Raw genomic sequence first — 13,885 nt, 5'->3', positions numbered from 1 at the left:
ATTTCCACTAAAAATATGTAAATATTGGATTAATAATAACAGCTATCACCATGAGTTTTATGTATTTATTCATTTATTGACAGATGTATTTATTCATTTATTATTTTATGTATTTATTTACTTTTTTCCTCTAGGTTTATGTATCAAAAAGAACTACTGTGGTTTTCTTGTTCAAAAACTAAAAATCATTCCATGAAAAAATCGTAATCTGTTATATAACATGCTGGTTTGTTTATGAACGTCTCAGTCACAAAAACACATCTAGTGGACATTATTTCAAATAATCACCACTTCCTGAGCAGTTTATGATCCTGGCTGCAAAATAATAACCTTTGCTAGATTTGACCAATTATATTGAAAAAGCACCACGAAAGCATCCTTGTGTTGTACTACTTGTTTTGATATGTGTTATATTGTTATCAGTGTTTGTGTCTGTTTTCTGTAGTCCCTCATTCACCGGCTCACTCACGGTCGTTTCATTACTGCAGTCCTTCTTGGTGGCCTTTATGTAGTCGCTCCGTCCTTTCAGATGCTCATCGTATTCCTCCGGCGTCATGTCTCCATCTTCGATGAGAACGTGTGGCAGATGGGGCTCTGTGTGAAGAAAGGAAGAATTACTATCTCTGTACAGCATTATAACCTCTCCGTGTGGAGACACAACAGTGAATTATGACAGCAGACGATCGGATGCATTGCTGCCAGACATGAAGGACTCCCATGGTGGCGGCATTTCTTAAAAACAGCAGCTGTATTAGACACAGAGTGCGTTGGCGTCATCAATACGGCTGAACGTTTGCCCCTTTGACTCGGCTGCCTTATCAATTCAATTACACAATACTGGCCTCGGGTCACCTGTGGAGTAAAGCAATCTTACGCCGCAGCTTATGAGGCATCGAGGGATTCATTTATGCCTCCCAGACGCCAACGGAGGTCGAGATGCATAATGGGGTGGCTGAAGAAATATAGAGCTCAACTACACAGTGCCTATAGAGCGAGAAATGAATTTATATGGCTGTGGACCCGGGAATGATGTTTCAATAGCCTATGATTTAATAAAGCGCCTCTTGTTTGGACAAGCTTTCAGGCACATGGAGAGATTAGCACTGGCTTGCTTTAAAAGGCCGACTCTATTGTCCAGTTAGCACAGGTCAGAGTGACTGTCATCTTGTTTGTCTGTCCATGTGGGGACCAAATGGCCTGACAAAAAACAACATCGCTGGGACGGTCCACAATGAAAATCGATTCATAAAGGGACTAAAATGTTTGCTTATTGCTACTAGAAGTAGTTGCTGGGATGCTAGTTGCTGCCTTGAGTGGTTTTTAGCATTAATGTTGCCAAGTTTTCTAGGGGGTTTTCTGATTCCTTTGCACAATTATGATTCCTTAATTATTGTTTTAGTACTTGTAAGGAATACATTTTTTATGATATGAAATGTAATTGCATTGCCAAATGATGATTTTTCATTTCAGTAATGAATAAAAGACATTTAAAATGATTCTTGCAAAAAGGTGTGTTAACTTTTTAATGACTTTTCACAATCTGTTTAGAGGTGGCACAAATGCATCCCAATAATTGGTGTTCGCTATGTTTTCAACATTATACTAAACAAATTAAGCATTTATATTTAATTCTATTTATTTATTTTTACATATTTATTGCATGTCATATGAACAACCAGTCAGTAACTTTAAATTAGCTGTAAATGTTTTTTTTCCCTTAAACTTTTGATTCACTAAAAGAAGTGGCTCATAAGAGTCTGTTTCTGAATCACTAAAAACAACCAGCTCAGATTCTATTGTTTATGAATCAGACTACAGTAGTTGGGCTGTACTGTATGTGTACTGTATGTGTATGATTCACTAAAAGATCTGGATCATAAAAGTCATTTGTTCTGAAACCAGACAACACTGGTTGTGCTGTATGTTTTGATTCAGTAAAAATCGGCTTTCTAATTAATCGAGTCATTCACACTGGTTGCTTTGAAAATGTTTGATTCACTACAAAGAAATGGTTTCTAAGAGTCATTTGTTTCTGATTCAGTGAAAAAATCAGCTGATGAGAATCATTCATTTGGGAGTCGGACCACACAGGATGTGCTGTATGTTTTTGATTCACTAAAAAAAGAACAGAGTCATAAGAGTCACTCACTCAAGGATCAGAATACACAAGTTACGATGTATGTTCGTGATTCGCTTAAAAAGGTTTATAGGAAACATTCTTTCAGGAATCTAACTACAATGGCTGCACTGAAAATGTCCAATTCACTAAACCAGTTTATTAAATTGTTCATTTGGAAGTCGAACCACATTGGATGTGCTGTACATTTTTGATTGAGTGAAAAAAAAAACAGTTATCAAGAATCATTTGTTCAAGAGTCGCACTACACAGGTCACGCTGTATGTTTTTGATTCACTTAAAAAGAACCAGCACAGGGCCATTTGCTCAGGAATCGGACTACACTTTAGATCATGATATAAAGTATTATAATTATTATACTTATGTGTGCTACACACCACTGGGGTAGATCAGTATCTCCACAGGGCAGTCGTAGGTGTACTTGTCTGCCAGTGTGACCACAATGCTGGTGGCAGAGCGAGCCGAGGGGTCAGCATCTGCCCGGATGGCGTGTGAGGGGCTTTCCACACCTGCACAGAGAAACTTCTAAAGCATCTAAAATAAGCAGGAGCAACAGACGAGGACTAAACCGTCCTGAAACTCCAGCAGGAAGATGCATACTGCAAAACAACCGGTATCAAATAATGTTATCAGTATGAAAAGTCAAAATCAAACTATTAATGCATCAAAGTTGTCAAGATATATGTTGCATGTATGCTATTGTCAGACACTTTAATCCAAATAAAGAATTCAATTTTACATGTATTCATATTTATTTCTCTGGAAATCAGAGAAATAGTATTTAATTCTAAACTCATGCATGAGGATGGAGGAACTGACCTGCCAGTAAATACGGCCCTCTGATCTCAAGCTGGAAATTAAACTCATAGTCAATGGAGTTGATGGTCTCTTCCTCCAGCAGAGCAGCCAAACACACTCCTGAGGCCGTCTGCTCGTGGTTTCCCACTGCACAGTGATGCTGGTCCCTCCTGAAACAAATCAGCAGGAGATATTTTCATAAATTGCTCAATGTTTTCGTCCATACAATGAAAGTCAGTAGGGTCTTTGGTTGTTTAATTTCCAGTTTTTGTACATTTTGCTTAATCAACACATAATGCGATACCTAGAGAGACGGTTAAACAGATGGCAGTAAAAATGATGTATGCAAATAAATGTAAGAAGGAAGATAAGTGGCATTTCAGTGTGCAAATAGTAGAGCAATATCAGAGATTTTTAATCTATCATATGAACAACCAGTCAGCAACTGTTATAATTTAAAGGAGTTAAAACAAAAGAAGATTGTTTAAAATGGACTTACTGTACCCTCAGGCCATTCAGAATGTAGATTGTTTCTTCATCTAAAAAGATTTAGAGAAATTTGGAATTACATCAATTGCTCACCAATGGATCTTCTGCAGTGAATGGGTGCCGTCAGAATGAGAGTCCAAACAGCTGATAAAAACACCATAATAATCCACAAGTAATCCACACAACAGCAGTCCATGTCTTAAGGAAGAACTGTTTTCTGTGTTTTTGCAAATGCTGCTTTTCACTTTGCAAGACGTTAACTGATGGACTGGAGTCATCTGGATTACATGTTGCATATTAAGATTCATTTGGTGAGCAAGTGATGTAATGCAAAATTTTTCCAAATCTTTCCTGTTCCAATGAACAAACAAATCCATCTACATCTTGGATGGCCTGAGGTGAGAAAATTCTCAGATCTCAAATTTGAATTTCAGTATGCAAATACTACACGGAGTCAGTATGTTTTTGATTCACTAAAAAGAACCAACATTCATTCATTCAACTCCTTCATTCATCATTCATAATTCAATCACCACGCAAATATATTACACAGATATCAATGTCAGTGTAATGTCTAACATGTCATTACAGGTCAATGGGAGATTTTTAAACTTTAATCTTAAATGTCCTAAAAAGTGTAACATGCAACACAAAATGCAAAATAGGCAGCACAGATAAAGCTGATCTTATCTACAAAATACATTTGATGCTTTAAATTGGACTCTGTATGTTAAAAGGTTCATGTATCACTCTTACCAGAGTTTGGAGTTGTTTGAAGCTCATAGAGTAAATACAGTGTGTCAGTGCAAATACTACAACATTAATGAACCACACACCTCCTAGCAGTGCTGGGTGAAAACGCCTGCTCCTCTTTGACAGAACGCTGGACTCTTGGAGAGCAGACGGGTGGTGAGCTCACCCGAATTCCCCCATTAGGGAGAGTGCTGAGCTCTGAGGAGGTGCTGACCAGTATATTAATGGTCTCCAGAGGGGGAATGACCCCCAGACTGACCACCAGCACTGTCCTCTCCTGATCCTCATCCAAAACGATATGTCCTGCAACAAGATGATTCAAGAAGATTCCTCAGTAAAGCCTCTGAAATATAGTCAACTTTAATGAAAAAGCTTAATAAAATGTGTTAAAGGTATAGTTCACACAAAAATGAAAATTTTTGGAAAATTGACTCCACCTGTGGATCCTCTGCAGTGAATGGGTGCCGACATAATGAGAGTCCAAGCAGCTGATAAAAAACATCACAATAATCCACAAGTAATCCACAGTCCAACAATTAACATATAGTGAAGGGAAAAACTGTGTTTGTAGAAACAAATACAAAATTTCTGACCAAAAGACTAGCGCATAATCCGTAATAATGCTTCCTCCAGTGAAAAGTCAAGTTTTTCTCTCAAATCAAAATCCAATAACATATTTGTTTAGAACCATTTTAGACCATTTTCACTTGTAAACAGTGGTTGATCTGTGCATATTTCTCTCCTGATTCAGGCAAGTTGACCTTTCACTGGAGAAACCCATATTATGAATACAGGACTTGTATTTTAGCCAGAATCAACTATTTAAAATAGACTCGATTAATTCATTTCTTACAGACACACAGCTTTTTGCTTCATGGACTGGATCCTGTGGATTACTGTGATGTTTTTATCAGCTGTTTGGACTCTCATTCTGATGGCACCCATTCACTGCGGAGGATCCATTGGTGATCAAGTGATGTAATGCTAAATTCCAACAAATCTATTCTAATGAGGAAACAAAACTTATCTACGTCTTGCATTGCATGAGGCTGCATAAATTCAGTAAAAAATTCAGTAGTCACTGTGACAGGCCTTACGTTTAAACTCTGAATCAGGGATTAGCTATGTAAGATCTTTGATGAGCGTTATAAATGAGCATATAATCTTACCACCTCCGTTCTGTGGGCTTCCATTGGCATTGCAAAAATCCAAGTAACAGTCATCGATTTTCATTTTATCTTTGACCTGCACGGTTATTATCTGGCTGCCAATCATCACTTCGAACCCGACCACCACGCTGCACTCATCCAGAGGGTATATAAAGATTCCTGCATAAATCACAGGATTAGAGGAGAACACATTGTTTATTACCCAATAGCGAAAGTCAATCCTTCCACAAAGCTTATTTTGCATTTGTAAGAAATTAAATCAATCGTTTTAGTGCTTTCACCATTGATCAATGCAAAATTCAATCTGTTGGAGTCAATACGCCACTGCAGACCACAGAGCAGCAATCTGCCGGTGACATTTCACACAAATAGCTGATGAGGTTGGGAGGGAAAGACAAGTGTTTCTCTTTCCTTCAGGGCACTTTGACAAAGTGTTACTATGACTATAAAGAGTTTCATGCATTTCTTCTCAAATTTCTTCTAAGGATGAGAATCATAATTGTGGTTTTCTCAAAAGCTGAAAAGGATAAGTGCTTTTGGACAAAAAAATAAATAAATACTGGGCCTGATGATGTAGCATCTTTTGAGACTATATTTAAAGGGGGGGTGAAATGCTCGTTTTCACTCAATATCCTGTTAATCTTGAGTACCTATAGAGTAGTACTGCATCCTTCATAACTCCAAAAAGTTCATAAGAGAAAGATAGTCAGTACCGATTTTTCCCGGAAAAACACGAGCGCCTAGAGGCGTGACGTGTGGGCGGAGCTAAAGAATCACGAGCGCCAGTAAGCTTTTGCGTTGAGCTCGTTTGGAAGCTGTGACACCGTGAGGACAAAACCAACCAAAACAAACCACGGCTAAGAGTCAGATTCAGCGTATATTTATGATCCAGAATCAGATCCATAGGCTGAAATTTAACAAGAGCAGCAGCAGCAACAACGTCTCTGTGGTATGTACTGAAACTGTATATATTTGCTTAGCGGTTTTGGAAAATGACTAAGTTCCACTTTGTCATCTTTTTTTTTTTTAAGCTGTACATGTGGAAAGTGCAGTTTGATGACAACATCGCATGTTGTTTACTTGATGTGCCTACGCGATAGAGATATTTGAAGCAGTTTTACTCACCGCATGCGGTTCCAACACACGATCGTGACCCTTTTTCGTTGGGACTGCATTATCCTTAAGAAATAAACGATGTGCAAATCCGGCGTCAAACTGGGCCTTGTTTGTAAAACAAGCATCTTCGAAATTCAGGGGAACAAACACAAACACTTGCACAACTCCGTTGATGCTCTGTAAAAATAAACTCCATCCACTGGTCCCTTAATGCTGTTTTTTTTTTGTTGTTGTTGTTGGTAATCTGTGCACGGTTGTCTTGCCCTGGCAACCAAAAACACACTCCTTTTGTGACATTTCGCAACGCTCTCGCTCTGATCAGTGAAGTCTGTTGTGCTCTCAGTGCTCTGCTATACGAGAGCGCGCGCTCTTCTGGCAGAAGTGCCTTAGGACCCATATAAAGAAATTCCGCTCCATCTAACGTCACACAGAGCCATACTCGAAAAAAACTTTCCGAAACTTGTGACAAACCGGAAGGAGTATTTTGGGAACAGAAATACTCCTTCAAACATACAACTTAATTTTTTAAACTTTGTCCATGTTTAGCATGGGAATCCAACTCTTTAACAGTGTAAAAAAACTCAGTATGCATGAAATAGCATTTCACCCCCCCTTTAATGAGTGGATTCAGTGACAGTAGCAAGGGGTTAATGTTAAAGTTTAGGTTCAATCAATACTATACTCCAAAAAAAATTAGGCCTAAATATAAGATTTATTTATTTGAACTGCAAATTTTCCATCCATTTGCATTAGACAGTTTAAATTTAAATTCATAAACTTAATATAATGCATATTTATCAGTGTTTTATAAATTAAACAAGCAATATTTCGGCACTGGCATAGTTTATTAACTATTTGCATTGATTTGGTTTCATTTTCATATAATCTTATTTTCAAAATGGCAAATCAGCAAATATCTGTTCATTGTGAAAACAATAACAGAAACAAATTGGATTTATAAATCTGGTTATTGTGTATGTATGACTGACAAATATGCATCACCTTTAACAGTTTAAGGTAAAACTAGTAGTCCAACTATCATTTTTTTGTTGTTCGTGTTTTTTTTTTTTTTTGTGTAATAGTGAAGATGTAGCAAGAACCACTAATGATTGATATCACTTCATAAGAAGCAATTCAACTATTTTAGACAGCATACTTACCCTCGATAGGGTGATCTTCTATGTTTTCATAGGTCAAGGAGGCTGTCATTGCCAGGGTGTAACCCCTGACACAGGAAGTGATGTCTGAGACGCTGAGAGGCACAGCGCTCCATTTGCTCTTGTTGATCAGGCCAGGCATGATGATGGTTCGGTCCAGTGCAGTTTCTCACATGAAGAGAAGGGAGTGAGAGGGGATGCTTGCCTAAAAAGTCTAGATAACATTGAAACTACATTTTACAATATATCTTGCAGAATGCTAATAAATAAATAAATAACTCTGCATAAAAATGCATTTTATAAATTCTTTGGACACACGTTTATTTTTGTGCACAATGTATGAAAGTCCAGATATGCATTATTATTATTAATATTGTTATTATTAATAATAATTATTTGTATGCATTGAATTATCTAGCTTTAAGCAATAAAACAAAACATAAATAAATAAACACTTTTCTTTACATTTTACACATACATTTCTTTTGTAGATAATATCCAGAAAGTCCAGAAAAAAAGTATCCAAACTTTAAAACAAGATAAATGTACTTAAAAAGCGGCTTGAATTACCTAATATTGTTATAAAAATCTTGCTATAATCAATAAAAATAAATAACTGACAGAATGCAAATAAATAAAAAAGGTCAATATTTTTTTATTTACACTAAAATATGACTGTCCAGACAAAATATCTAAACAACCTTAGAACGAGATACATTTACTTAAAAAGCACAAATGCATGAAGGATCTGAATTATTACTATTCTCTCTCTCTCTCTCTTCCTCTACTTTTTTAAAACATAAATTTAACAGAATTTTGTGGTGTTGGTTAAAAAACACTCCATTAAGAAAAATTAACTTTCAAAGTATATTCTCCGAAAACAAGATACATGCATTATCTAATCATATTTTGTTTTTCAAGTTAAACTGATCTCATTTTAAGGATATTTACAGAAAGAAATATAATAAAATAAAAAAATAAAAAATAGCATCAACTCCGGACATGTTCAACTAACTTTTGACTACAAGAAAATTACCAAAAACTAATTTTGAAAAGTGTTTACACTATATTATTCTTTATTATCATACAAACTGTTTTCTTTAAAAAGTGTTTATGCAAATCTGTCCTTCAAATAAATGCCACCTGGTTTAATATTTCATATCTATGCAGTGACATTCACCAATTTTAAATGTGGCATAAGTGTCCAGTATCTGTGCTCTGAATAAAAAAACATCATTCACAGTCACATCATAACTCATCACTGCACTCATGCCTGTCGCATTAATAAAGATGAGAAGACAACAGCATTATCTGTATCGCTCTGGTGTCCGAATGAAGACCTCTGACAGGCCCACACAAACCGCCCCCCGTCTCATAGCTGGATTTCTGGCACACAAATCGCAGGTCTGCTTCAGCAGCATCAAAGAGAACAGAGAGAAACCTCTGGCACATCAAACAAGCCCTGCACTGACAGATGCAGCGCTGATGCCATGACGAGTCAGTTTTTACCTGAGGTCAGCACACAGAACCCCAGACTACAGCAATACAGAACCAGAGCAGCGTCTGTGTCACTCAGTTCCATTAATGACTGTTCCAGAAAAAGCGATTAACATGATATAATACTCAAATTAACTAGTTTTCAGAGCACAAATGTGATCTCTTTAAATTTTCAATTGATTCTCTTAGACAGTAATGGAATTGAAATGGAAAGCTAATGCGTCACAGATTTCTCTCCTTAGAAAAGGACACCTGACCTGACACCAGAGCCCTCAGTCTAGAGTTTCAGGGGTGATCTCTCTGAATAATGTCTCAGACTTTGCTTAGTATTGCCAAAATGCAAAGTCTGTCACCAAAAGATTTCTTTTAGAACTCTGTCCTCATATGTCAATCATCTTATGTCTTTTTTTTATTTCTGGTAAGACATAAGAAGACGTATCTGAGATGTTGACAAATAAATCATAACTGAAAACTCCATGAAGCTTCCTGAGGTTTGAACAAGCAATCTCCAAACAATAAAAGTGTCACAGATGAGATTTCTTAAATTATGAAATTTACAAATATTGTGATCCCCCCCCCCCCCCCCCCAACTGAAAGATTTGTCTGAAAACCACAATAGAAATTCGGAAAAGATCTCAAAAATGCCTCACACTGTGCTTAGGTTTACACATATCAGAGATTTTAATATGAGCTCAAACATTTTCTTAAGTCTTTTAATGAATTTCCTGAGTTATACTGTTGAGTAATAGGGAAAAAAAAAATTTAATATTTTTTTTTTTACACTATACACTTCTTTAATGTCACTTTTGATCAATTTAATGCATTCCTGTAGAATAAAAAAATATTTTTTTCATTACAAAAAAAAAGATTACTTAGCCCAAACTTAAAAAAAGTGCTGTGAGTTGTATTGTTTAGCATTAATATATTGAATATTAATTTGCCATATAATTTTTATTAATTATAATACATCAACATGCTGTTCACAGCCTTGAAATGGCATCAGGCGTTGAAAAGCCTATATCAGTTTACTACTAATGTCTTACTAAATATCAGCATTTAAATCTCTGTTTATTTAATCTAATTGCAGGAGGAACATCTGTGATAAAGCATCAAAAAGTCATTAAACTGAATCATGGAAAAAATAATAATGGTAGTTTCCAAACAGGTTTCCCACCTATTTACAAACACAACTGAGTAAAAAGCAAACTGTATTATCATTTATCTCAATCCTCTGATTTTCATCCAACTTGCTAAATTTCCACAGTGGGCCAGTGTTTTGGAAATTGAACTCGATTCCCAGCCAACTCGCCCAAGATTTATGAGCAGCTATTCTCAGAGGACATAAATGTTTGAGATTAAACAGCTCCCCGTTATCACAGAACAGAAACAGATGCTTTCATCAAGGTGTCCACATGGCCATAACTCTCAGACACAGAGGAACACCACCCCCTCTCTAATAGATTAAGGTTTGGCGGGGTGCCGCTTGTGGACAGACAAGTGCAATAGATTTCCAAACAGGTCAAACACTGCCATCATGTGTCCCGAGAGGAGCAGACATTTCTGCACAAAGCAAAGGTGTCACTATCATTTAACAGATGCTGAAATCGGGTAAATCAGGTAACTAATGATAATAAAACATTGATAATAATAATAAAAAAATAATAATAAGCATAATAAAAGTCTATTATGCTCACCTAGGTAATGTGGCATATTATTATAATTTAGAATAACTGTTTTTGTTTTATTATAATACATTTTAAAATAAAATGTATTCCTGTTATGCAAAGCTGAATTTCCAGCATCATTACTTCAGTTTTCATTTGTCACATCATCCTTCAGAAATCATTCTAATATGTTGTTAAATAAACATTTATAACAGATACTGAATCATGCAGGTGATCAATGATATTAAACCCCCAAAATAATCATCTCTTATGCTCACCCAGGCTGCATTTATTTGATAAAAGTAAATTTAAAATAACTGTTTTCGACATGTTAAAATGCAATTTTTTGTAATATGCTGATATGCTGCTTAAGGAACATTTATAACAGATTCTAAATCATGCAGGTAATCAATAATATAAAATAAAAAAACATAAATTAAGCTTTTTAAATGACTCTAGCAGAGCAGTTAAAAGTCCAAATCAATTCCATTCTTAATAACCATATGATTTTGATTGTTCTCAACATGAAATAAAACATAATTCTAGCTTTCTTCCATGTTCTATTCTAGGGGACCCAAATCAGAAGAACCCAAAGTGACAGACAATAATCAACCCCTGCCTCCCATTCATCCTCTCCCTGGAGCAGCGGAGTGTGAATCACTCCCAAAGAAACAGCCAAATCACCCACTCCACACAGTCCACGGCTGCCACCACACACACCGTGTGAGACACGGCACAGAAACAACCACCTGTTGATCCCGCATCTCCAGCAAACTACAGATGCATCACATGCAGCCGTGAGCTACACGTAATGAAATCCCTCTTTAGTGCTTTGGGAACACTTCCCAATTTCACCTTGAATCTAAAACAACACACAAAATCTCAGTCCTTTGACCTCAGTTCCTCACGCACTTTGCTCAAAGCAGAAATCTCTTACCTCACATCTGCAGCACTCGCAATTCTCTCTCGGCGTCTGAATTAGTGAGGTTCAGAATAACATCAGCCTGCAACTCCGAAAAGCTCTCTGCCTCTTGGAGAAGGACACAACAACTGAGCAGAACGGAGGACGTGAGGGGGGTAGAGAGAGAGAGAGAGACGGACAGATAGAGAAGCAGCTGGAGGAACGTTTACGCAGTCAATCAGCACAGCAACATGTGGTTATGAGAGCTGGAAACGAGTGCTTGTCCTGTGCAGCACATGAACATGAACCCCACCAGCCCCCCGCCAACGCTCGATTCTCCCCTCAGCATCTGTACCACCCACCTCTCTGTCTCTTCGTAATCAGTGACGAGAGCCCATTCATGCATCCTATTTGATAGCCAGGGGTGCCACTGGCTGAAATGCAACACCATGCATGGGGGAAACGAGGGGAGGGAGGAGATCATAGATCATGCGAAGGATCCAGTTTGAGAATTTTGGTCTCACATCCTTTTCTGTCGCGTTATCCGACACTTTTGTCTTCCCATCATTCATGTTTTTCCCTCCAGTGACTGCTAAGCTCAATATCTTGACTTCAATATGACAGGGACTGTTTTATTTCATTTTTTCTGAATGCATGTTGTGGCTGTGGTGCATGTGATTAATCTGCTTTTGCGGAAGACGTAACCATGACAATCAATATGGAGCATCCAGAGCTTTTTAAAAAGACAACAGGTTGGTTGAAGAACGTGTGTGTGTGTGTGTGTGTTTAGTGATGTGCTGCCTTGGCTTAAACCTCAGCTTCTGTTTCTCAATTAAATTAACATGTGCTATTTACTGTATCTCCCTCTCTTGCTCACTCACTCACCCTCGGTGAATGTCTCTTATCTCATCTGCTGGGATTTACCGAGGGCTGCAAAGGCTGCTGATTATTTCATCTGCAATAAAGAAGAAAATATCTCAAATCCAGCTTCCGAAAGCTATGATTGGAAATCATAAATATCAGTTGCACAATCTTGTTAACTAAAGATTCTTTGTACATATACATTTGACTCACAATTACCATGGAAATCTGTATTTCCTATATGAGAAAGCAGGCAAAAATAAATAAAACCATTATGCATAATGACTTTTGAGACAAATGCAAAATTGCATGACAGAAAAATGGCCCCGAGCACATTTTAATAAATCATTCTTAACAACGAGTTGTCGGTTGAAGTAATTTTTTTTTTTTTTTTTTGAAAACAAGCATGGTCCAAACAGGATAAATCCCATTGTTGTATTAATCAATGGTTTTGGATAAAAGCATATTCAAAATTAATAAATGTACAAAAAGAGCATGGCTTCTAAAAAGTGCAACATAAGGTTAGGGCATCAATAAAATCTGTATACTGGGATTTAAATAGATCAGAAAAAGATTTAAAAGATTTTAATGGAAAATTCTGTAATCATTATTGTTACATGATGACCATTACCTAACTTTGGTATTTCTAGCAAGAGCAAAGTAACCACAGGCAAAAACAAGCATGTCTCTTTATTACCATGGTTACATCAACTATGGTTTCCTATATGATGATAATGAAGGTATTCAAGTAAAAAGGGAACTATCAAGAAATGTGTAGCCAAAACACATTGTGTCATTATGTACACTGTGCCTTTCCTCTCCTAGATTATAGAGTACTCATCAACTATCGCTTGCAAAATACCATATTACTACATGTTTTACATGTGAGAGATTAATGGTCACAATAAAAATTATCCATGGTTTTACTGCAAATTAAACCAAAACCCATGATACCATGGAAAACACAAATTAACCATGGTTCTGCTAAACTAATCACAGTTTAACCATAGTATTTGTAGTTAAACTGTGGTTATACAAATGGTAATCAATACATCAAAAAAACATGGTTACTTAAATTTTTCTAAAATAAAACAGAGGTTAATTTTCATAAGGGTGGAACCATTTTTAAGTAAAAAAATAAGTTAATGTAAATAATGTCTAACCATTGCTTTGGTCAACAATTATTGCAATGAATACATTTTGCAAATTGCTATAATTTACAACGTGCAATTAGTTGTGGCTACATACAGTATGTGACCCTGGATCACAAAACCCATCATAAGTAACACGGCTATTTTTGTAGCAACATTGTATGGGTCAAAATGATCGATTTTTCTTTTATG

General features: G+C 36.6%; 1 protein-coding gene across 1 annotated transcript in view; it reads right to left on the bottom strand.

Moving 5' to 3' along the window:
* Nucleotides 1-11,941, bottom strand: part of LOC113040887 (von Willebrand factor A domain-containing protein 5B1-like) — a 25,085-nt gene extending 13,144 nt beyond the window's left edge. Inside the window, 7 exon segments of the mRNA XM_026199084.1 lie at nucleotides 470-594; nucleotides 2,515-2,646; nucleotides 2,957-3,105; nucleotides 4,261-4,480; nucleotides 5,347-5,505; nucleotides 7,623-7,833; nucleotides 11,718-11,941. Of these exon segments, the coding sequence (XP_026054869.1) occupies nucleotides 470-594; nucleotides 2,515-2,646; nucleotides 2,957-3,105; nucleotides 4,261-4,480; nucleotides 5,347-5,505; nucleotides 7,623-7,761 (924 nt within the window). The 5' untranslated portion in view covers nucleotides 7,762-7,833; nucleotides 11,718-11,941.
* Between the last annotated feature and the right edge of the window lie 1,944 nt (nucleotides 11,942-13,885).

The sequence above is a fragment of the Carassius auratus genome, chromosome 23 (assembly GCF_003368295.1).
Source record: "Carassius auratus strain Wakin chromosome 23, ASM336829v1, whole genome shotgun sequence".
Lineage (NCBI taxonomy): Eukaryota > Metazoa > Chordata > Actinopteri > Cypriniformes > Cyprinidae > Carassius > Carassius auratus.
The sequence above is the reverse complement of the archived record's forward strand: the minus strand, read 5'-3'. Positions and strand labels throughout refer to the sequence as shown.